This window comes from Rhagoletis pomonella, unplaced genomic scaffold (assembly GCF_013731165.1).
Source record: "Rhagoletis pomonella isolate Grant_MI unplaced genomic scaffold, Rhpom_1.0 Rhpom_scaffold_00007, whole genome shotgun sequence".
Classification (NCBI taxonomy): Eukaryota; Metazoa; Arthropoda; class Insecta; order Diptera; family Tephritidae; genus Rhagoletis; species Rhagoletis pomonella.
In genome coordinates this window covers 46,467,267-46,491,575 of record NW_023458561.1, presented here as the reverse complement: position 1 = coordinate 46,491,575, position 24,309 = coordinate 46,467,267, and the positions used below count along the sequence as shown (strand labels likewise).

At 35.7% G+C, this 24,309-nt stretch overlaps 1 protein-coding gene across 1 annotated transcript; it reads left to right on the top strand.

Annotated features, from left to right (window-relative positions):
- The first annotated feature begins 7,442 nt into the window (after positions 1-7,442).
- On the top strand, positions 7,443-23,582 carry LOC118743868 (mucin-1-like). Its single transcript, XM_036476630.1, has 3 exons — positions 7,443-7,452; positions 7,788-7,850; positions 23,071-23,582. The coding sequence occupies exons 1-3, from the start codon at positions 7,443-7,445 to the stop codon at positions 23,580-23,582; spliced, it is 585 nt and encodes a 194-aa protein (XP_036332523.1).
- The last annotated feature ends 727 nt before the right edge of the window (positions 23,583-24,309 follow it).

Below are 24,309 nucleotides of genomic sequence, written 5' to 3'. Positions count from 1 at the left end.
TTATTTATAAAAGTATAGCTCATTATCTAACAAAAACCATATAAATTCGTGTTTCAAACTTTGTGCAAAAATTATAAAAATTCTGCAAAATTGCATCTTAATTTTCAACATTAATTCGATTTTTTAGAATTTTATAGGGTATGTAGTTTTATAGCCTATTAAATTTTATTAGAATAAATTGTTACAAAATCTGTTTGGTTTTTGGCAATGTTTTTTAACGCATTTTCTTCCATACAAAGTATGTTCGACACTTTTTTTGTATGGAAAAAAGTGCGTAGAATAAAAATTATCAAAAATTAACGTGATTCTTTAGGAACTTCAAACTTGCACTTTATTCTACTAAAATTTAATGCGCTATAAAACTGCATACCCAATAAAATTCTAAAAAATCGAATTAATGTTGAAAATTTAGATGCAATTTTGCAGAATTTTTGCACAAATTTTGAAACATCAATTTATATGGTTTTTGTTAGATAACGAGCTTAACTTTTATAAAACATCATAATTAATATTTATTAAACATAAGAAAAATAGCACAAATTTGTTAAAATGTCATGTCCCTGTTAATTTTTCCACCACTGTATTTCGACAATTTTTTTGTGTTTATTGGTCATTAGCTCGGCTATAACTTGGCAAAAATAGTTTTGAGGTGCTCGAAAGTATGCCTTATTTAACAGTTTAGAAGGATCAAATCGCATGATCTCGGTGGTCAAATGACGTCGGCTGGGCGAGAAATTATGCGTCCGGAAATACTCTCTTGCAATAATGCTACTGCGCACTCAAGGACTACCGTTGATTTTTGGAATTTTTTTTTGTGTTGATAGTGCGAAGTATTTTCGATGATATGAAGAAAATTAGCTACAAACAAACAAAAATTACCAAAAATCAACCGTAAGTCCCTGCTGCTTTAAACTTGCGCTTTATTATACTTAAAATAAATTGGCTACGAAACTGCAAACTCAAAATCTGTCTATGAAGTCTTAATTAAAAAGCTCGAATTTATTACATACAGGTGAAGCTAATATATATAAGTGTGGTAAAAAAGTACATTAAAATCACAGAGACAACTTTGGACAGCTGAATTTTATCTTATTTAGTAACTCATACTTTTCTAAGTAACCACCAATAGGTTTAAAGGCAGCATCCGACGGCGTGTTATTACTGTTTCATTTAGCAACTAAAATTTTGTTAAAAAAAAAAAATAAAAAAATAAGTACCGCTAGATTTTTACTTCTAAAAAAAGTGTCTGTTAGTGTTGTTCCCAAAACTTACTAGCTTTCAGACGTAGATTCCATTTGGATTGGTTAAATTTCCTTTACCCAAAATACTTTTACATCTTTACAACTTTTTCCTTTGAATCTACCATAACTTTGTTTTTGGACGAAGACCACATTCCGAGTGAAAAAATAAGGAGGGGACTTGGGGTACAGGCCGTTACTGTGAACGGCTTTCGCTTCTTAGAGGATCACTTTAGCTAACTTAATGATGAAAAAGCCATATCTAAAAACTTTTTTTTCCCCAAAGTTGGGAGCACTTTTGGATTTCGGCCGCACTGTGCGACGCCAGGATTTTTTTCATTTTTTAAAAGGGCTTTTTCATTCCAAAGATATGATTTACTCTTAAAACTATTACAAGGATTCAGTGCACTGCTAAATAAAAATATGGGTACAAATTAAAGAGCACAGTAAGAGTACAGTTAAAAAAAAATAGAATTTTTTAGTTCACAAGGAAGAATAGGTATTGAAAATGCCCTTTTAATTTATTTTATTTTTTAAGCTAATAAAGTTAGAAGTACGAAATTCGAGGTTGTGTTCGAGTGTATATTAGACCTCAAAATACTATTTTTTCAAAAGTAAATAATGGCAAATTTCAAGGATATTAAAGTGTACAGTACAATCAAAGAAATTTTAAATACCTACCCGCCCCTATGCCCCAAAAAATTGCAATACATTTTTTTTAATAATTTTTTGAATTAACCATATTTTTTTTATTTCAAAGTATGTACTTAAAAAAACTCCTGGCGTCGAAGAAAAAAACTAAAAACGCAGATTTACTATATTTGGCCCATGGTTTCGCGAATATATAAATTTTTTGGGGTGTAAAATTTACTGACGCGCGGTGTTACGAAACACATAAACCCTTATAAATCCAAAATTTCTAATTTAGTGCAAAAATTATAAAGGTTCTCTAAAGTTTAATCTAATTTGCAAACTTTATATTTAGAATTTCTATAAAAAAAAAAATCGTTCTCAATTTTATAGCCCATTAACTTTTAGTATAATAAAGTACAAATATGTAGTTGCTAGAAAATAAACTTTTTTTGGGAATTTTTTTGTTGACAGTTTCACGCATTTCCTTTCATATATAAAACAACTTTCTATTATATTTCGAAAGATTTCTGCAACTTTGCTGAGTGCTGTAAGCTTCTTTATCGCAAAGTTTTTAGTGTTGGACAATTTGTTTCTGCCCTTAAAATTAAAAATTAAAGAAAATTATGACTAGCAAAAATAAAACTATTCCTAAACGCGAATATGTGGTAGATTTCATACATTGTGTGGTAGATGCTCAAAAAATTGGTCGATGTACCGCAATATGGTAGGAGTCCGAGCACTTATGTTTGGCCAAATTAGGGCGTTATCTTCTCTGTCTTATTGTTTTTGCATAGCCAGTGGTGAATGGAATTCCGTACACATAGCCCCCCCGCCTAATAATAGATTTTGTAGTGAAAAAGTCACAGAAGGACTCGTTTTCCAACTGTAACTTACGTATATAAAAAAGTTCCCTTTCATAAATTGTCAAATATTAGAGGTGCGTGAATCGGTTCACAACTTTCCTAGCTAAATTTTTTTGCTGCAGTGCAAGCCTTATTTCTCTTAAATAAACAATTAATAATAATCTCTCGAAACACTTTCTGGCTGATTACTTTTTATTTGCATACATTAAAATAAATATTTATTCTGATAAACACCGCAGGTCTCCACTGGCCATCAGGCAACTCTCCAGATTGCTACCTTTATGTCCAAAATATGCTAAGTCATAAAATTATGTACACATGTACCGTAAATTTAATGAGCACTAAGAACATGCCTTACACATAACATTTTCGTCTATTATGCAAACATATTTAAAAATAAAAAAATAAAAAATATCTACAAAAATTTTAAAGTGTGTCATTAAAATCCAATTTTAGCCAAGAAACGAAATGTACAACTTGTAAGAATTTTCTGTTCAAACGACTAAATGTCAAACAGATGCAATCTGCGCGTACAAAAGTCAACGTATGAGACTGACTGCATGGAGACAAACAAACAGCCAAACATATTAGGGGCCTATTTATATATAAATATTTTTAAGTAAATTTACTTATCTATGAGGCGTGACATGATGCGCTATCCAAGGCGACAAAGATACCCACATGCAAACATATGTATGTATGTACATTAAGCTGTATCACGACATATGAAAGAAAAAAGTTTAGCGTGTGTTAGTTTTACTTAAACACTTATGTCGACAGAAAACTTTGGGTTTAAACAAATTTTTTAAGGCAACCGCTAAAACCCGCTAAGTCGCGTTTATTGCTACAACTTTCTTATTTTATATCCGATTCTTTTAATATTTATGTCGCTGAAAAGGTCTCGCTCAGGACTATAATTGGTCATTAAACAGTTTTGGCCTTCAAAACAGTTTTAATTTATACCTTCACTAATTCTGGAATTACTATCTGTAGATATAGATACTATAAATCTAAAACTCTCACAAAACAGTGAAGACCTTGCTAAAAAGGGTTAGGCTTTATTTAATTATAGTCCTGAGCGAGGCCTTTTCGGTGACATAAAAAGTTTAAAAAGTCGGATAGCAAATGAGAAAGTTATAAAAAAAATTGTACACCCAAAATATTTTTTCTCGACAGAAGTATTTAAATAAAACTGACGCACAGTAAACTTGTTTCGTGATGCGCCTTAATGTAGTACATACATACATATATCAAGCAAATGAAAGCGAGAATGCTGCGTTAACAATAAGTGAATGTGTCTCTAAAAATGATCGATAGGCAGATGATGAAAGAAAGATCATGTGTACTATATGGATGTATGTGTACCACATACTAGAAAATGTGTCTCTAGGTTAGGAAAGCATTCGTCTGAACTAACCTTATGTTCATTCATTAGCACATTTACTAAAATTGTAAATGCAAACACAACAAAGGCAACAAAAAGCTGCTAATAGGAGGGCGGCAGTGGCGTCGACTGCGCATTAAGTACGTGACGCTTGTATTGGTTGCTCTGCGTTCAATCTCTCCCAACATTGTGCGCATAATCCGTGCAATCACACCTGATGATTTTTCCGTAAACACTCGGTATTCGAGTGAACAGTTGAGACTTTTTACAAACACATTAATATTAATGAGCTGCTCAGGCATTTAGCAACGCAATGATATTTGCTGTATGTACATTAGGGTGGTCCAAAAAAATGCATGTGAAACAGTAAAGTCGAAATTTTTATGCTCACACTCCCTTGGATTGCTCTATATAAAAAAAATATACCCATGTTTTTTTAGAAATCAAAAAATATTTAGAGGTGGCCCAAAGCGCTCAAGTTTTCCATGTATTTTATCTGGGAAAAAACAATTTTTCGTAGAAATGGTATAGCATACTAGAAAATCAATATTTTTCTAACGGAAAACTCAGTTTCTCTTCAGGAGGTTCCCTATAATAATTGTACCCAATCCAATGGGGGGACCAACAAAAAATCTTTTATTTAAAAAATGATTAAATAAACAATTGGGCATTATTATTGGGAATCTCCTGCAGAGAAACACAGTTTTCCGATCGAAAAATATTGATTTTCAAGAATTCTATACCATTTCTACGAAAATTTTTTTTGTTGCCCATGTAATATACATGGAAAACTTTGAACGCTTTGAGCGATCCCTAAATATTTTTTGATTTTAAAATAAAAAATAGGGGTATATTGTTTTCGAAATATAAAAATCCTAGGGGGTGAGAGCTTTAAAATTCCGACTTTACTTTTTTTTGTACCTCCCTAGTGTACGTATATACATATGTACCTGCTACCTAGTACGTTAAATAACTTTTGAACTCACTCTTAGTATTTGAACTTTTTAAAATAGAATATCAGTTTTTAATTGAGTAAGCTCGGAGCTTTTAGAATTTTCACAAATTTGTTTTGAGTGAAAGTTGTTAATGTTTCTAAAAAGCTTTTTCTATACATTTTTATGTGTCGAAAAGTTTTTATATAAATAAGTTTATATGTATGTACATATATATTATATTTTTCTATTCTACTTCTGCATGATTTTTCCAAAACGAATAATTCTTTACATCCATATACTTTTACATACTACATTATGAAAAACAAAAAAGCAGCTGCACTGATCTGCACAGGTACACTGGCGCTGTTGAAGAGATTTCGTACATAATTTTATTAGTTTGCACTATATTTCCACCATTTTCGTAATTAACTTTTTTGTTTTTAATTCCAATCAACAGAATAAAGTGGTATTACTGATGTACTTTATGTTTGTTTTTTGATAGATCAAAAATTAATTTTAATAAAAATTTGTCAATATTATAGTACAGCTGCAGCCGCAAATTACTAAAAATTTTATAACTTTAGTAAAATTTTCTGGATTTCTATATATAAATATTTTATTTCAGCAATAATTACCTAAATTTTGAACTGTTCAGTTAAAAGTTGCTGCTGCAAACATACTTCGAACTATGAGTAAATCCACATAGAAAGTAGCTATTTTATTGCCCATAGATAAAAAGTAAAGTGTAATTTAGAAAACTACCCGAATTTCCGAAGAGGCCGTATGAGTAACAAAATTGAACTTTTGAATTAAAATTAGCAGTCGTTTTCATGGAATAATTAAAATTGAATTATTATTAATTTTGCGCCCTCTGCCTTCTAAAATAACTAAGATTCTGTCCAACTTGAAATTTATTTACTCTTTTTGCCGTCATTTCTGTGCTTCAAGCTTCTCTCTCCCAACATCAGCAGTCATATTGTCGAGCGTCAGTATCGCAAGGTGGAACCCCGCTGTAGTGTCACGCTTCATATCTTCCGGTAGACTCGAGAAATTCTTAACTTTAGCTGCAGTACTAGCAAATTAGGGTGACCAGCTTTACGGAATTAGTGGAAAGAGCGATTGCGTCTGGTTAGACCCGTATAAATGTGCAAGCCATTTTAGTCGACAGTTCATACTGCTTACTTCGGTGCGTGAAGCCAAACGTCGCGGCTACACTATCTCTAAAAACTTATTACGAATGTTACTTTCACTTGCGATATAGTTCAGAAACTAAGAAGGCAAAAGCCTCCAAAGCCCTTGGACCGGATGGACTATGCATGTTGACTCTTGTTACTCTTACCAGTAGTGACGATACATGAGGCCTTACTACTCCCATACTTTGCATTGTACCTGATCCCCGCTACTCATAAACTTGTAGCCAAAACCCTGACATCCATCCTTAAACGGTAGACGACGCTTTATCGGAGTGGTCAGCATTCGTTCGAGGTCAAACCGCGAAACCAAGTAGAATTAAACCGGTGGTCGTATATGTTGATGTCTTCTCCCCACCACTGTTTAATTTATACATCTCGAACTTCCTCGTCAACAAGGAAGAGTTGCTAGTGGGATGCAGTCGACGTTGATGTATGGCGGGGCCTGATTACTCTTAGTCAGCGAACATAACTTTGCAATGAAATTTTCCGAGAGACAATCACCGCCTTTTTTACAGCCTCTGCAGCCAATGTGACACCTTTCTCGTCGCAGGTATTTTATTAAAAGATATTTTGAATGAAATTAGGCAGCCTTCTGTAAATATCAGTTATCAGTCAGCCAGTCTATACGGACATACAGTCGGTACAACTGTCCATTGCATGAGCATTGCAGAGCGCATGCCTTATGTTGTTTACGAAAGTTTCAAAATACTTTTTTTCTGCACGCAAAATATTCATAAAAAGAAAAACTTTTGTATGCCACGTTCAACCTTTCGGCGATTTTTCGAAATTATAGTGAAATTAAACAAAAAAAAAAAACAGCCAAAGAGCATTTGTACACAATTGCACGAATTCAAGAAAAAGCACAGACGTGCGCCGTGCCAACAGCTCGACGCAGCCAGCCAACCAAACAACCAACCGATCAGCAGCTAATAGTCCATTCGTACTTGAGACTATTCGTCCATCTGCGCGCGGCGATCTACATAAATACATACATATGTATGCTCGTTTGATTCGAAAACGCTTTTCGAAAGCAAAAATAAAATCAAAATAAATCGAAAATTTGGTACAAGTTGAGCGGCGGACGCAAAGGCGCGCACAACCCACAACCCAGCGCGTTCGATACGGATCTGTGTGTGTTTTCTCGGTTTTGAAATTATTTTTGAAATACAAATTTTGTAGAGGCGCTAAACTGCAAAATGGGACAGGGTTAGTCGGATATTCGTATATGTACAAATAGCAGCATAAAAGTGTTTATTTTGTGTGTTTTTTAAAGAGTCGGTGAAAGAAAGTAATTAAAAAATATGAAATTTTGCGTTTATGTTTTGAAAAAAAAAAAATAAAAATAAAAATTAATGGCAAAAAATAAACTAATTAGTTTCTAGTTGGTGTTGTGTTGCTAGTGATGTAACGCTTAGTTGTGTTAAGCGCAGTTGAAAAAAAATATATTTCAATTAAAGTGTCACATATCACGCGCTGGCCTAACTAGCAGTCAAGTGAAAATTTCTAAAACTCTCCAACTCTTCCTTCCCGTTAAATTGCAGAGCAAACGCCATCGAGCAGCATGTTCGTACCGAAATTCAAAGCGACCGCGCCGACTGGCTCAGGTAATGCAATTCACAAGCTCAAGTGGACGCTCGCGAAGCGTTCCATTATCGCTACTCATGCCGTACATTTCATCATCATCATCATCCGCCTTATTATCTTCATCATCACTTCCCCAGCAACTTATCGCGCGCATCGTTGATTCAATTGCGCTTCCGTAGAACCGTATCAACCGGGTCGGTGAAACTTTGCGCTTAGTTTATGAGTTCGTGTGCCCCAATTCCGACTTCTGTCACCAATTAACCGCTGTCTGACTGGCTCTATCTTGAATTTGCGATCTTTCGCGCTTTCACACGCATTCCTTCGCTCACAAGCTGATGGACGTTGTCAGTGCCGTTGATGACTCCTCAGACAATTGGCGAGTTAGTTGAGTCATAGTCGTTATTTTACGTTGATTTTTGTACTCCTTTCTTGTTGTTCTTCTACTGTCTACGGCATTAAGCACTTTCTCTCCGGCAGCAAGTGGACACGCTGCTAATATGTGCCTTCCTCCACTTCCAAGTATTCTCTTTGAATTATTAGATATTCTGATATTTTTGTTTTTCATTTTTGCTTTCTCATTGACCACTTCAGCTGAACTTTTATTTTCTGAAAATTTATTACCATTTATTTTTAGCGGTTTTCCGATACAGCTCAGTTGTAAGCACTTTCTGTATTTTGTGCTGTTCAAATGTTTTATTCCTCCTCTCGAATTGGTTTGTGGTTTCCATCACAGTTTTCATAAAATTTCAAGTGGTCATTTATATATGTATTTGTTTATTTGTAATCAGTTTGGTATGCCGCTGCTGGATGATGTACTATTAGGAAATATTTTATTACAGCGCTTTGTACAAAATATGCAGTATTTTTTCAAGTTCCCGCATTTGGTCCACCATCATAGTTTTAGCCATCGATGCCGTCCTTTTGTGCGTTCAGCTTCTCTTTTAGCTGCCATCCGCTACGTTTATTAAAATATAAACAAAATCTAAATTTATTGTATGACGCGCAGTTGATTTTTCCGTGGGCGTGTAGCGCTGGGCAAATACAGTGTGTGAGTTTTGAAAGAAAATGTAAGCGCATAAAGAAAGTGAATGAAATTATTAAATACACAACTCAGAGCAGCAGTTCTAGCAGATAAAATATTTATGAACTGCTGTTCTTTTAAGTGCTCGAAGCAGCCGCAGGAAGATAGACTCTGTCATGCTGGTATTCGCAGGTTTCTATGGGGGTTTTTAAGTTTAGGTACGAGTATGTTAACCATTTGAGGATCGTTGTTGGCTATGGGTAACTTAGGCATTTTGAATTATAAATCTTGTGGTTTAAAATATTTTTTCTAACGGTTTTTTTTTAATTATGTGTATAAACCTTAGAATGTCGTGATAGCAAAAAGCTGAAACTCATGCCATAATTATGGATCCAGTTAGTTGTTAGCGTCTTTTCGTTGTGACTACTTGTGCTCACCATAAATGTTTTTAAAAAATAAACATAATAAATTATATTTTTTACCAAATGATTTAGATTACAAAATTTAATAAAGAAAATAAAATAAAAATGTTCCACATTGAAAGAAGTTTTTGGGTTTTGTTAGGAAACTTTGTTAATATTTATAGCAACATTTGATAACTGTCAAATCGTAGACATCAAAATTTTACACGAGTTTATATAGAACTAATTTTTCTTGAAAATATTTTTACGATTATTTTACAATTAATAGATTAATAATCTATTAATGAAACTCAAAACTACGATGCAATTAAATCGTAAATTGGACAAAAATAATCGATTTATTTTAATCAAAGATTAATCACTGCCATTCCTAGTCTCTGTCATCTCTTCTATTAAAATATATATGTACATAAAACCATGTATTGGATTACTCCTAATACTTTGCCCGTCGAAGCCTTGAAACTTTAATCTAAATTGTCTGAATATGGGGGTCAATCAACCATTTTTGATTTGAATGAATTTTGGTCAGAACTTTACTTTTATCATATTTTACGAGGTTTTGCCAAAGAAAAAAAATAAAAATTTTTTCGAAAGTTGTGCAAAATTCGAAACTTCATAATTTTTGAAATTGTGAAGTGTATTTTTTTAGTATCTCAAAACCAAAATAAAAGTTACAAAGATGGTTTTAAAAGTGATATTTAAAGCTATAAAGGAAATATGTCGACAAAAAATAATTGAAAAAACTAAAAACTTATCCAACAATTGAAATAGAAAGAAATCGTAAAAGCAAAAAGTTATAAAAATGTTGGCAATTTTTTTTTTAGAAAAATTTATCTTAAAATTAACATTTTTTTTTATGATTCCTTGACACAAAACCAAAAACTTAAACAATTTTGGCTATTTTTTACCTCCTCGATCTTAAAAAGCCTTAAAATTTTCAAGAAGGCGATTTTTTAAGATATGAATTTTTAAATTTTGAAAGAAATTTGTTTCCAAACTATACTAAATAAAGTTATGTTGAAAAAACTATTATTTATTTGAAATTTATTTTTAATTTAGAGTTAAAAAAAATTCAAAGTTTAAAAATTCATATATTTATTATAGATAATATAATATAAATTCAGGATATTACCAAAAATTCATTTCCATAATATAAATTTCAAAAATTTTGTATATAACTAAACCCAAATATCACCTCTAAGACGAAAGCAGAATCATTTTTTTAGCTATAGTTAATGGTTCTAGAGATATTCAAAAAATAAACTGGCGAAATCCGGGAAATTGTGAAAGCTTGAACTTCCGAAATTTTTATTTTTTATTTTTTTTCAGTACTTTGTTATAGTTATGATAAAAGGAATTTCTGACCTAAATTCTTCCAAATCAAATTCGGTTTATTCCAAACGTTGGCCGATTTTACATGGATTCGCTCATAATTCTCGTAATATAATTATGTAGATAACTGGATTTTCTTGCAATCTTTAACATATTTTTCCTAAACATATAAAGTATGTTAATAAATTTTTGAACACTGTTAATGTTAATGTGGGGTTAATGAAGCTAAAATTGAAAAAATAGAAAAACAAATTTTTCAGCAACTTCACGAAAATTCTATTTCGGCACTCGGTACATGTATTTTCAACAAAAATAAAAACTTTTATGGGCGTAGCATCTATAACTAAAACTGCGAAGGTTTTTTTTTTTTTTGAAGATATTATTTATTTAAGCTCCGGATTCATTGATTGTGATTCTCCGCCTTTGAGTGTTGTTGTCAGCTGTGGCATATTTTCACAGTTAATACCCACTGTACGTCATTCTGTCACACCGCGGAATATGAGGGAATATACGAACATCCATTGTCCAGCGTTTGAATCGTGGTGTTGGCTACACAGCACCTTCGCTTTCAATGCACGCATTTCGTTTTTCTTTTCACCACTTTTTTATTTTATTCTATTCCTATTCAGTGTTGTTTTTTCGTCAGCTGCCACCCGCTGGAAATAAACTATCAGCAGTTTTTTGTTTTTTTTTCTACACTTTTTTCGACCTTTTTTTTAATCTTTGATCCAATCCATCAGCGCATAATTTTGGGCAGCGGACTACTATATTTAAATTTTTTTTTTGTTTGTATTGGCGTCAACAAAATAAAGATTTTCTGGTATTTTACTGCTGCCACCAGCATTAAGCTTATGAATAGATTTGTATTGTCGTTGGTAATCGTATTTTTATTGGCAGCTTCTGTAGGGAAAATGGAGAGAGTGGGTTGTTTTCCATAGTTCGTAAAACAATATCGCATCATTTATTCAGTCACTAATTTATAAACACATGTAGATACACACATATGTACATACATACATACATATGTGCAGGATTATTTATTAGATGACTTCACGCCATTTGTGCTATGTTTTATGGAAAAAATATACACTTGCATGCGGTAAAATATTCGGAAATTATTGCTTGAAACAACCTTCCAAAGGCATATTTTATAAATTTTCTGGTCCAGGGCCATTGCCAGGTCTGCGCGTGTAGGTGGCATACAGTGCTGTAATGTATAGGATATATTTTATTTACTTTGGCTCAAGTTCACGCTCATGTATAGCTGGTGGTTTAGTTTATGAAAGAGCTGCTGATGGCCACGATTTAAAACTTAGTCGGCAAGGAAAAAATTTTAAGAGAGTGCTGTCAAAAAATCTTTTACCTTTAGTGTACTAGATAAAAAAAAAATACTATTTTGTTACCTTAAATTTTTTATAAATTAGGTGTAAACTAAATTATGCTTTTTCCTGTAGTGCTTATCATAACTATATGACACTCACATAATGTCAAGTTTTGACTCCTTTTTTTACTATTTAATTTTAATTTTTTGCTTTTAAAAATATAGTCATTTCACAACAAAATCCATGGCGCAAACTTTGTACAAAACTTAAAAAGTTTCACTAAAATTTCAAATTTTTTTCAGAATTTTTAGTTGCCATCCAATACTAGCATTTTCAAGTTCGAAATAAATAAAAAAATATCGTTTTTCGATTTTTTTATTATTGAGGGTTTTGTGTATTTTTTTCGATATAACAATAATTTACGAACACACTCCTACTTTTTTGAGGTTGGTTAATAATTAGAATTAAATAATAAAATAAATAATAAAAACTTATCAATAAGTGGGTGCCATACAGTTATGATAAGCACTATGGGAAAACATAATTTTGAATTTTATGGGCTATAAAACTGCATACTTAAAAAAAATCGGAATAAAAAGTGAAAATTTTCTAATTTATTTAAATTTTTGTGCAAATTTCAAAACTCGGATTTGTGTGGGATTTGTTGTAGAATAAACTATATTTTAGTTAAACAATATTAAAATTAAGGTAGAAAATAAATAGCCCAAACCTATGAATATGTGGCTGTCATATAGTTATGATATGCACTATTGTTGTGTGAGTTCAAATCTCAATTACTTTCGAATATATCCGCCTTTAAACTTTAGATCCGGCTTAGAGCTAAGAACAAAATTATCTTATCAATGGTTCCCAGATGAATTTCGTATGAAAAACTCGTCCTGTGTGGTAGTGCACCTAAAAGCATTTGGATAAATGACTAGAATTCTGGAGTGACGGAATCTACAGCCTTATAGCTGCAATAACGGAGTCAGTCTTATAGCATTACCGCTTGTCTGAGACAGAAAGTTGAGTAAAGTTCCTAAAGCTTTAGTTTACTCATCAAACTGTGCTCTGTTTTAGCGGGTGGAACCTACCCCCAGGAGAGCCACAGACTACACTCCCGGAAAATCAGTATGCTTCATAGTTTTCTCATTCTAAAGAATGCGTCTTAAGAGGTAAAATAAACATTACGAGCCTGTTATCGTACGTGGCTCATGAGACCCTGAAGCACACAACTTTCCTGCCTGCTGTATTATTGCAGTGAAATTGGCCCATCTTCCAGCGGTGCGTTTGCCGAAAGATTTCCTTCTTTGGCGAGATTGTCTATCTCACCGTTACCATTAATGCCAGTGTACTATCTATTTGTTCATGTTGGAGCAATTTATATACATATGTAGGGACCAATGTACCGAGTCAGCCGACCTCATGCCTTGCTGCCACCCTTGGACCTCGATACGATCCGAGGACAAAAACGACGACTGCGACTAAAATGAATGCGAAGGTGACTGCGAAGACAAATATGAAGACAGCGACTAAAACAAAGACCACGACAGTCGTGTCTATGCACGCGGAACGACCCAGATGTATACAAGGCCAAGGACTTCCATCAGTATTTCCTAAATCTCTTTGGAGTGTTCGTATGCTGTTACAACAACAACAGCAAAAAGAAACAAAAATATTCGACGCCCTTAAAAAACTAGAAAATCGGTCGAATTTCGGCAGTGACTGGCACTCGTTGTTTATTGAAAAATGCGCTACTGTTTCCTGAATCTTCTGCCGCCTGATTGTATGGGAAATGACCATCTACCAAGTGATTTCTCAGCACTTTGAGTTCATTCACTCTCGACTTCTTTGATGAGTGCCTGGGTTATTGAACCCTTGGACTGGAGTTTTCTAAGTTTTCCTTAGTCTTACACAGTAGAGCTCCCAACTGCTACCTGATAACTACTGGCAGGAGCTTATTAGATCCTTAGCAGCTCTCTACATTCAGTCGTCCCAGTACTCGCTAGAGTCTGCACACTTTGCTAATTTCCCTTAACCGCTACGTACGTAAGGGTGTCAAGTTCGGAATTCCAGCAGGGTGGCTTTGCCCTTCGCTTAGACTTACTTAGGGGCAAGCTTGCTGGAAACCGTCAGACAAGGTTTAACGTGGGAAATCGATCCATTCCTTCTAGTTCCTTGCATCACTGGTCGACCTGAGTCAACCAAACCAGTTCTAAGCGTACTCTGCGTAATGACTCCAGTTTGTTAGCGAAAGCGTACTTTCGGCAAATTTATTGAAAAAAGGAATAAGTTAAAAATACTATCTAAATTTAAATATCTTTTTTCAACTTTAAAGTTACTCTACACTCACTCTCCTTTTTTACCTTATACTCGTAATTGTATTTTCTTTTCTTTTGTCTTCAAACTATATAAATAGATGTAATCAAATGTTTACAGCAGCTACTAAACCTTGATCACTCCCTTCTATCTGCTTTTTTATTCTTAGTCGAATTGGGTCACGCTCAACATTCTTTGTGCACAAAAGAAAAAATTTATCTGCTGGAATCAATGCTACGCAAAATCAATTTAATTCGCCACACCTTATTAAGGGCCTGATAAAAGCAAAGCCATGAGAACACACGCTTGCATACATAAATAACACGAAATCTCCGCAAAATGCCATTGGATTTATAAAACTACTACCTGCCACACAGACACGCAACTAAAAGCATTAGCGTCCCCACCAAAGCGGATGACAGCGGCTAATCCTAACTGCCCATTTTTATTTTGTTTTCAAACAACTTCTCTAATTTGCTGCTAGCTTTTTTACACCATTGCTGATTTTCGACGCTTTGCGTCCCATTATGTCCCATTGACTTCACGCAAAATAGTGTACGTTGGCTTGCAGAAAATCAATAAAATTTGTTTAGTGATTTTAACGCGCCTTTCCATTAAATAAAGCTCATCATAGGTACTCGTATTTAGCATGATGAGCTGTAGGCGCGCGGGCATTGAACGCGCCAGAATTGTCATATGTGCGGCATGTAAACAAAAACAAAAATATGAAAAAAAAACACCCATCGGATTACAATAAGGCGGCTGGAGTCGTGTATTCGGGGCAGGTTGGCTGGCTGGCGCGCACACACTGATTCCTATGCACTGCTATAACGGCGCTCCTTGTGCACGCGCCTTGTTTTGCATTCGCGTTCTGAAAATTTTTACGAGCCATAGTTTGCTGTTTATGTTTTTGTATTTATTTTTGTGTATTCCTAATTTATAAAAACTTTTTTTCTTCGTAGTTTTATTCTAAAAAGCGAGTAATGCAAAAAATTTAACAAAAGCTTATTTCCGATTGATTTGATTTGATTGACTGACTCTGCGGCTACCGAACGCACCACCGCGCGCTGTTCATGTCTGACAGTGTGCGCGCGGCGGCATGACCAATAGTTCAGCGCAGCTCGGCGCGGTTCAATGCCTTGAAGCGGTGCGCTTTCATAGTGAACTACTTGGTCATACGAATGTGTATATGTGTGTTTGTGCATGCGCGCGCGCGCACCCTCTCTTAGCGCCCTCGACAAATGTATACGCGCCCGCATATACCGGAAGCGCGTTCGATTGCTTCATGGCCCGCGGCTGTGCCCCTTTGTGGAATATGTTTTTACTACATATGTTTGTATATAACCACTGCTGAAATAAGCGACTCAAATATTCCAAAGAACCAATAATTAGACAATATATGCGAATATGGACTACAAATCGACGGTAATGTGATTTGATGTTGTTGTTGTTATTACTATTAGTTTAATTGTTCAATACAACAGCGTAGGGAGCGGCAGGGAATCACTCAAACAAAGCAACAATAAAACCAACAACAAAATGTTGTCAAATGCTCAAATTGTATGCGTACGCAAACATCGCGGACGTGGACGCGCACGATTGACTGACTGACTGATGCTTGACTGATCAAAAGTTTTATAAAAGGCAAATTAAAAAAAGAAATGGATTGAAATTAACTTAAAAAAAAACAAAGTAAGAATAAAAAATCCGCTTGATTTGCATTGTTCGCCCCTGACGCACTCGACTCATTCAATCGCTGGTTGACTGTAGCTAAGTCACCGGTTGTTGTCGCATTGCCATTTCGCTTTTGTAATTGATCGCCTTGTTCCGTAACTACATAAGTACAACATGCAAACTAGTGGTACAGATTGTTGTTGTTGGCATTGTCAGTACTCTACTTAGTGTATGTTGTTGTTTTTATTGTTGCTGCACTCATTTAATGCCACTCAAACTGGGTGTGTGCTGCTTGCCTGCGTCTCATTGGGATCTACCGAATGCCTAGCCTGACCTACGCCCGCCCGTCCGTCCGCCGGCACATCAATTCATGCAGTACGTTCATGCGTCCGTCCATCCGTCCGTCTGGTTGTCCGTCTACCTATTCAACAAGGTAGTGATTTTTGCAGTGCATTTATTCCGCCTGCGGTGGCCATTTAGCTGCCACAACAGCAACAGCAGCAGCAAGCATAAAAACATCAACAACATCATCGACGACGACAACAACAACAATAGTGACAACATTTTTTGCCTTCGCTTTTAAGCAGCTTTTTGGAGTGTTTACTTACGCGATGTCACGCAACATTCAGTCGACTCCAAACGCGCGCGGAGTCAGCCAGCAAACGCGAAACGTCGAGTATTCTCTCTGATTTGAAAACTAAATAAAAACCCGAGTATTTTCAAGTCCAAGCAGGAAAATACATTTCCTTCTTCAATTCTAGTGTGGACACAAAAGAGTCCTGTGGTGCTACGCAGGCAGTAAAAGGACATTGCAGGGATAGCAAGATTGAAGTGTGCTTTCAAGTATGTTTCACAGCGTGTGGGTCGTAAGCACTTACATAGCTTAAGCTAAGCGATGTACGATTGCAAGTGTTTGTGTTTTTGTGATAAAAGTGATTTCAAAGTGTTATCTGTTCGAGAAGATTGATGATTTTTTGAATAGAAAAGTGCGGTGAAATTTTGGGGGTCCTACGCGATAACTATGCATGTATGATGGTCTTGTGAGTAAGGATCTTTGACTAATACATGCGAAGCCAATTAAGTACAATAAGAGTCGTCTATTAAATAAACTAAAAAAAATTCAAAAAACACTAAAAAAAAGGTAAAAGTCTGAAAAAATGAATTTAGTTTCTGAAAAATGATGAGCAGATGCAGCGTTAAATTAGGTTATGCGGGCAGCTCTGTAAGGAGTTCAGTCGGAGTCCACAGAGGTCAACTGTCATGCTCAGGGGGTTCCCCATGCCTATCCCTACATGTCTTTAATCCATCCTGATTCTATGCCGAATCCTTGCAGATCCTCCAATGGAGTTTTCCCGAAGCTGTCTCGGCTCTCGAAATAGTGGTCCCCCAGAAATCTGAGGCACTTTTTCCGGATTGTGGAGCACAGCTTTGCCGCCATGTCAGTTGCTTATATCTCTGCCTGGAAAACGCTGCACGGATCTGAGACTCTTGGGGGCTCCTTCAAGAAAGATAATGTCGGAGATAAGACGCCAGATCCTGTCCCCATATCTATTCTGGAGCTATCCGTGACAATGGGTATTTCGTCATCGTATGGAGCAATATTAAGCTTCAATCGGGGAAATGAATATCGGAGCTGCTGTTGAAGTCAGTTTCCGTGACCTGGTAACCACAGCTACTGTACGCAATCGCCACTCTGTCCACGATTGTGGCGTCACCTTGCAAGTTGTTCGCAGCCTGCCAGAGCCCCGAGTCGTAGAGCGCTTTTAGCTGGGCCACTTTTAACGTATATGTCTATAGGTGGAATGTCCAGGAGTGTCTCTAGCACCTCCTGGGGCATTGTGTAATTTGCTCCCGTTGGGTATAGGCATACTTTTCGTTGCACCTTATGCATGTTGAGTAGATAGGTTTTGGTAGCAATCAGCTCCAACTATAACAGCGCGTCATAGGGGAGAATAGCTCTAACTACCGCGATATAAAACCAGTATTTTGCGGTGGTAGCCCCCAGTCATTATTATTGGTTTTATATAACCTTTGAAACCCAGCTCTTTGAACGAGTTGAAAAAGTTTGAGTTTTAAACTTCCCTGCTGGAAATGAACACCTAGACAGGGTCTAGACAGTTTTCCTATTATCTAAAATGGTTCGAAATGGGAGCTGGAGAGCACCAGAAGGACAGGTAACGCCACGAAATCTTTATGTAAATTTCCCAGGCTTTGGAGTTGTTGAGAGTACTTCCCAGTTTCCTATAGAAATCCTGCTATTCTTGAAAAAAACCTTTCTCTAAATTCCAGAGTTTTTCCGTACAATGTCGAGAAATCTATATTAGGAATTTCCACCTTAGAGCCAATTCAGGCGGAGGAAAAGAGCTTTATCAATAGTTGAGCTTTATCAGGAGACCGCTCATAATAGTAACCGCATAGGTTAGTTATCCTAGAAATTATCTTGGTGTTATCAAAGAAATTTCATGAAGGCGGTATTGCTAGTGTTAGCATAGCTTAACCGCATCTTAAGAGCTTATGGAAGGTGAAATTTTAGTTAAGTTTTCTGAAACTGGCCCGACTACGGCGGCGTCCTCCGAAGGAAGATGCACGTTGGGCACTTTGTGCGCTTCTTAAAAGCTGGAACTTAGAAACTATCTATTAAGACTAACTGGGGTAAAATGGAGAAAAAACTTTGTCTTTTTCTTTTTAAAACAAAAAAATCTAAAAACTGAATTAATTGCTTTGCTCCCTCGGCCATTGCGACTGCTGGAGCAAGTGCTTTCAGCCAAAAAAGCTTTTCACTATGAAGGTTGGGAGGAGAGCTAATTTGTAAGAAAATCTTTCAAACTATCTTACTTACTGTCTTTCAATTGGCTTATCTTAACCAGAATTGCCCTGCAAGTAATCTTAAGAAACATTTTTTTTTTGATTTCCTAACATTCTGAAAGAGCCGGTTGTTCTCGAGAAGCCAAGTTTTTGGATGACAAAGTCTTCTTAGAAGTCGGGGTTCTATGAACTGCCCAGCGGCTTTTCAAAGGAAAATGGGAAAAAGGAAAATGGGGGAAAAAGGATAAATTATGTACTAAGTACAACAATAAAGCAAACTTTGAATTTATATGTATATCCAGATTCATTCGCTAAGGTCACTTAAATAACTTTCTTATACCGCTTAATCTTAAACAAAGGAAATCACCACTAGAAATTGAGACATCCAAATGTCACCTTTATCATAAACTTTGATTGATTAAAAATAGCTCAAGAACGAAAAAGACAAAATCCAAAACCAATACTGAATGTTGAGTCAGCGCTGATGTGCTGGGTGAAGTGTTGCCAATTCCCTTGAGACGTACGCAAGCAAGCGCAAGGAATCACTTGGTGGTGTCTCTAGCGTTGGCATCCACCTTCAAAGCGTTCGTTCACTTACAGGTGGCTGATAAATTTAAAAACCTCATTTATGAAGGCGTCGAAATTACATATTTACTACCGCTAAATGGACATACATACATACAACCAAACATACAATGGCTAAATATACATACACAACAACGAGCACACTTGTGATTTTGGTGTGTTTGATGCGCAGAAAGACGCGCAGCAAAAAAAAAGAGTAGAATTAAAAAAAAATAAAATAAAATGCTAGAACATATACTAATGGCTATGAGACTATAAATGATGCTGTGCATACGACTACACATGTACATACCGCTTTCTACCAGGGGCGGACCCAGCAGCAATTCTTGGGCGGGGAGGAAATTTTTCCACATATATAAATTTTAAAATCACCGCAATTTAAAATTTTTAGAGTTTTGATAGTTTTGAATTTCTTGAAGTTTCCCATTTTAAATAATTTGAATGGAATTCCAAAACTTTCAAAACTTTGTGAATTTGAGAAATTTTTGTAAATCACAATAGTAAATAATATAATGATGAATACTAGATTTCTAGAAATTTTTTATTTTACAAAAATTTTGAGAATTGTAGGAATTCTAACAAATTTTTTCTAAGTAAAAGTGTCGAATATACAAAATTGATCAAACGAAATTAAAAGTTTTCGAATGTTGAAAATATTTTCATATTTCGTCGTTTTTGAAAGTTTGAAAAATTTTCGTGATTCTTGAAGATTCAAAAAATTTAAAATTAACAAACTTTGTTATATCAATACAAAATTTTGGAAAAGTTCCGAAAAGTGGAAATATTTTGGAATTTTTCAAAAATGTTAATATCTTTTAGAATTCTAAGAATTTTATATTTTTTACACACAAGTACCATGAACATAATAATTTTTCGACAATTTGTGAAAATTCGAAAATATACAAAAAAAAAAGTAAAATTGAAAATTAAGTACATAATTCAAAATTTTGAAAATTCAGTGAAAATTTTCCCAATTTCCCCTACCTGAGTCCGCCACTGTTTCTACGTTGTGTATTTTTTAATTATTTTTTCTTGTTTTTGTGCGATTTTGTCGGCGGCTACTCCTCAGTTCTTTTAATACTCGTATGTAGCTCTGATTGTAGCTACGTGTGCCAAGGCGGATGATTCATACTTTGCCGCTGGCCACTACTATTGGCTATCCATTTCTTGGCTATTTGCCAAATGTTGCTGTTTCAGTTTTTTGGTTGCAAACGACTTGTTGTTGTTGTTGTTGTGCGGTTAGACGGTTCAGTGTTGCACGCAAATATATATACATTTACCTTATAAACAAAAGCGCGGCGAATGCAGAAATTGGGGAAAAAAACACATACGCACACACACAAAATAAGATTTTTGACGACCTGTATAAGTTCATAGTTTTGCTGCAAAACTATTGTTTTATTTGCATATATATATTTTTTCTACCATTAGCTTATTTTAGTAAGCTCTTTTTCTTTATAATTTGCTAAAGAAATCAACCCATTCATGGTTTCGTCGTATTGTTTCCCCCCGCACACAAGCACAAATAATCTTAAATCATTTAGTTTTTCAAATCAGTTTCCCAGCTGCGGCTACTTTCAGATTAGTAGCGTAGCCTCATCTGCTTACGTTGATTCACATTTGTTTATTCCATCATTAAAATAAAGAAATAATTCCAGTCAGCAACCGTCACTTAGCCGTAGACGTCATTGCCCAACCATATGACCATTGGAAATTTCCTCAATTACGAATATTTTATTCTAAAAATAAGCATTTTGTTGGCGTTCAGATCTAAAATTAGTTGCGCTGATGATTGTTGTTGAAAAATTAATCATTTTAATTAAAATGTATATGATCTTCCACTTCAAAGGTATTCTATTTAGGGGCATTAATAATAAATTAAGCTTATGAGCTATTAGGTACAGTGTTGAGTAAAAGCTGACCACATTGCAAACAATAAATTAATTTTGAAAGTTTTCTGCAGCAACTGACTCTTTTTGTAGTGCAATAGCATCAATTGAAAAGCCTTTTGAAATACGACCAAGCAAAGACAGGCAATTTTTCAGTACTTGGGTTGATTATTTCACTGTCGCCTTACCATTTTGTTAAGGTCCCTAGTTATGATGGATACGCCATACACTTTCTCTTAAGGCATTTAATATCCTCTGATCTGCTCTTATCTTCATGTCATGTGCACTTTTCGTGCATCTGGTTTGCGCTCCTTATGGTGTACTTGGATGTCTCGAAAAGCACGTTTGTTCATGTTGAGCCAGGTTGTGCCTATAACCACCACAGTGAAGATTGTGCCGAACGCCTATTTTGTCCTAATACTCATGAAGTAGCAATTATCGTATTGTTCCATCTTGACTTTTGTTGTTGTTTTAACGAAATAAAAACTCCCGATCGTCCTTTAGAAATCAGCTGGAGTGACAGTTCTTGGCCAGATATAGATCTTGGAATTCACCAAGAAAAAATTCAGAGATTTTAGCAACAAAGGTAATAAAGATTAGTAATCCTATGCCAATAAACAAATGGACATCGGTAGAGATTTTTCCAAATCCCAGCTTTGTCCCAGAAAAAGAAACTAAATCTCTTGGCGGAATTCGCTACTACAATTATTACCTTTCTTGAAAAACATGCGCGGACGATATCAATTGCAGGGCAAAGAAGGTAATCCTTATAAAAATCTAGATATGCACATATTTAATTTTTCAATAGAAGTATCACCAGAACACTTTATGGAAAGCTATTTTAACTTTCTGGAAGGAGACCATTTAAGAACTCACAATTGCTTTTCATTGGAAATTCTAGTTAAAATAAAAACTACATACTTCTGGAAGGGTCCAAGATTAAAGAGAAAAGTATTTTCATTGAAAAACAAAGCGCCCCAAATAAAGCTTTCTTAGCTTAGGCTCAATTTGGGCAATACTTAACGATAAACTACTGCTTCCCACATCCTATGCTGTTTGCCTATATAAAGAAAGCTCCTAGGGTTCGTCAATCCAACAACAACATTCTATCAGGAGAGTCTGAGAGTATACAGCTCCTTCTTTGACATTGCCCTTCTCTGTATTCTAAGCTATCTGGAAAAGCAGTGCATTGAAACTGAGCTACATAAAAAACTATGGACCTGGATAGGAACAAGACAGTGTGAAATGTTCTGATTTGCTGTGGACTTCTGAGCTGTTATATGGGGTGTCCTGGACCACCCATTTAGCCCTTCTAAAATTCAGGAAATATTGTTATTGGAAAGCGCAAAGAACATATTACTAAGTTGGGGGTTCTCTATCGTTTGGTCGTACTATCGACTCCCGGTTTCGAGCGGGAGTCCATTCCTATTGATAGGATATATACACATGCTTTTACTATATATTCAAAAGTTACGTAGGACACCCGGTTTATAAATCAGACGTTTAGATTCCTTTTGTGTCTCCCGATTTTTCAACTTTGTGAACTGTATTGCTTAAATTGCCATCTTTGATGTTTTCGAAGCCACAGTTTGTGAGGATGTATTGTGTATTTTGAAACAGAATTTAGTTTCTGCTCCTTCCATATTTTGTATCCATAAAAAAATTCGTTTGTTACCTCTTCTGTGTCGTTTTTGTCGTGTCAACGTTGATCGTCAGCGCGTTCATTCATGTCATCACCATCAACAGCACTCATTCATACATTCATTAATTTGTAAAATTACGAATTATTTGCATTTTTGATCTATCACTTTCTCTTCACTCCTCCCCCTCCGTACATCTATTCCAATCCGCTCGTGCACCTGCACATTTAGGCATCTGGACACCTGGCACACAAACACCCAACAACACATCGCTCACCAACTTGAACGACATACATCCGAAGGTCAGTACGCCTACGCCCCCACCACCACCACGACCAGCACCAGCACCAGCACAACAACAAGGTGCACAACCCGTCTGGACGCCTCAGCCATCACCGAGTAGCGGTCGCAAAGAATTTCGTCCTGTACGTTTCGAATCCCCAACACTGCCACGCCGTTACATTCTGCCCGAGCAGAGTACAAGCGGTACACCAGCCGTGCCGCCACCTTGGTGTCACAACAATAGCGGCGCAGCGACCACCGATGCGGACAGCTCCTATGCAGCACCTTCGCCACGTTCTGCCTACAGCTATACGAATCTCAGTACGCCAACCACAACGATCGGCTCGGCAGGCAGCACCAACTATTGTGACTCCATACCGTCTGAGTCGTCATTGCTCAATCACGTGGGCACAGGACGTAGTCAGAGTGTTGCGGATAAAATCAAAAGTATGGGTGGTTAAAAAAAAATGTTGTTGTTTTTTTTTGTTTTTTAATCAGTTAGATGTGCATACATACATGTAATTTCTATGTTGTGTTCGTGGTAAATCTTTATTTTATTTAGTTCATTGAAAAATGCGAATTGCGCTTACAAAACTCGTCACAGTCATAGAATCATTTTGTGTATTATTCATACTCGGTTGCATGTGCGAAAGTGTTAAGCGGCGACTTTTTGTGTAAAATACATTTTAATGTTTTTTTTTCTCTCTCAATTCATGTGGGTTGGGAATCGTCTCGTCTTGTCGTAAAGTGTACTCGTACAATTATTTGAAATTATTTGCGTTGCAACTACATATTGTCAGGCGGATTTTAACAAATTTACCCATCTCTAACCACATTTTCTCACACCCTCTACAGCATTCGAGAGGTCTGCCTCCACATCGGCGTTATATTCGCCGGCAGCGCGTCGCCGAAACGATACTGGTCAGCCGTTTTATAAGCCCAATGAAGTCAGTAAGTATAGCCAAGAGGGCGGGTGCAATCGGTAATAACGTTCGCTCGCTCGCATTTTAAGTACTAACGTTCACATTCACGACAACACTTACGCACTTATTTGTGGCCAAAATAAAGCCGAGTGTGTTTGAAAGGGTTAAGGGTTTATGGACTTTCTATGGGTTATGGTGCTTTGCAGCACTTTTTCTTTAAGGAAGTTTTGCTCAAAAAAGTACTTATGCTTTATTATTTTTAATG

Coding starts and splice junctions, on each gene's coding strand:
- LOC118743868 (XM_036476630.1), top strand. Junction 7,851..23,070: donor GACCGCGCCGACTGGCTCAG/GTAATGCAATTC, acceptor CTGCACATTTAG/GCATCTGGACACCTGGCACA.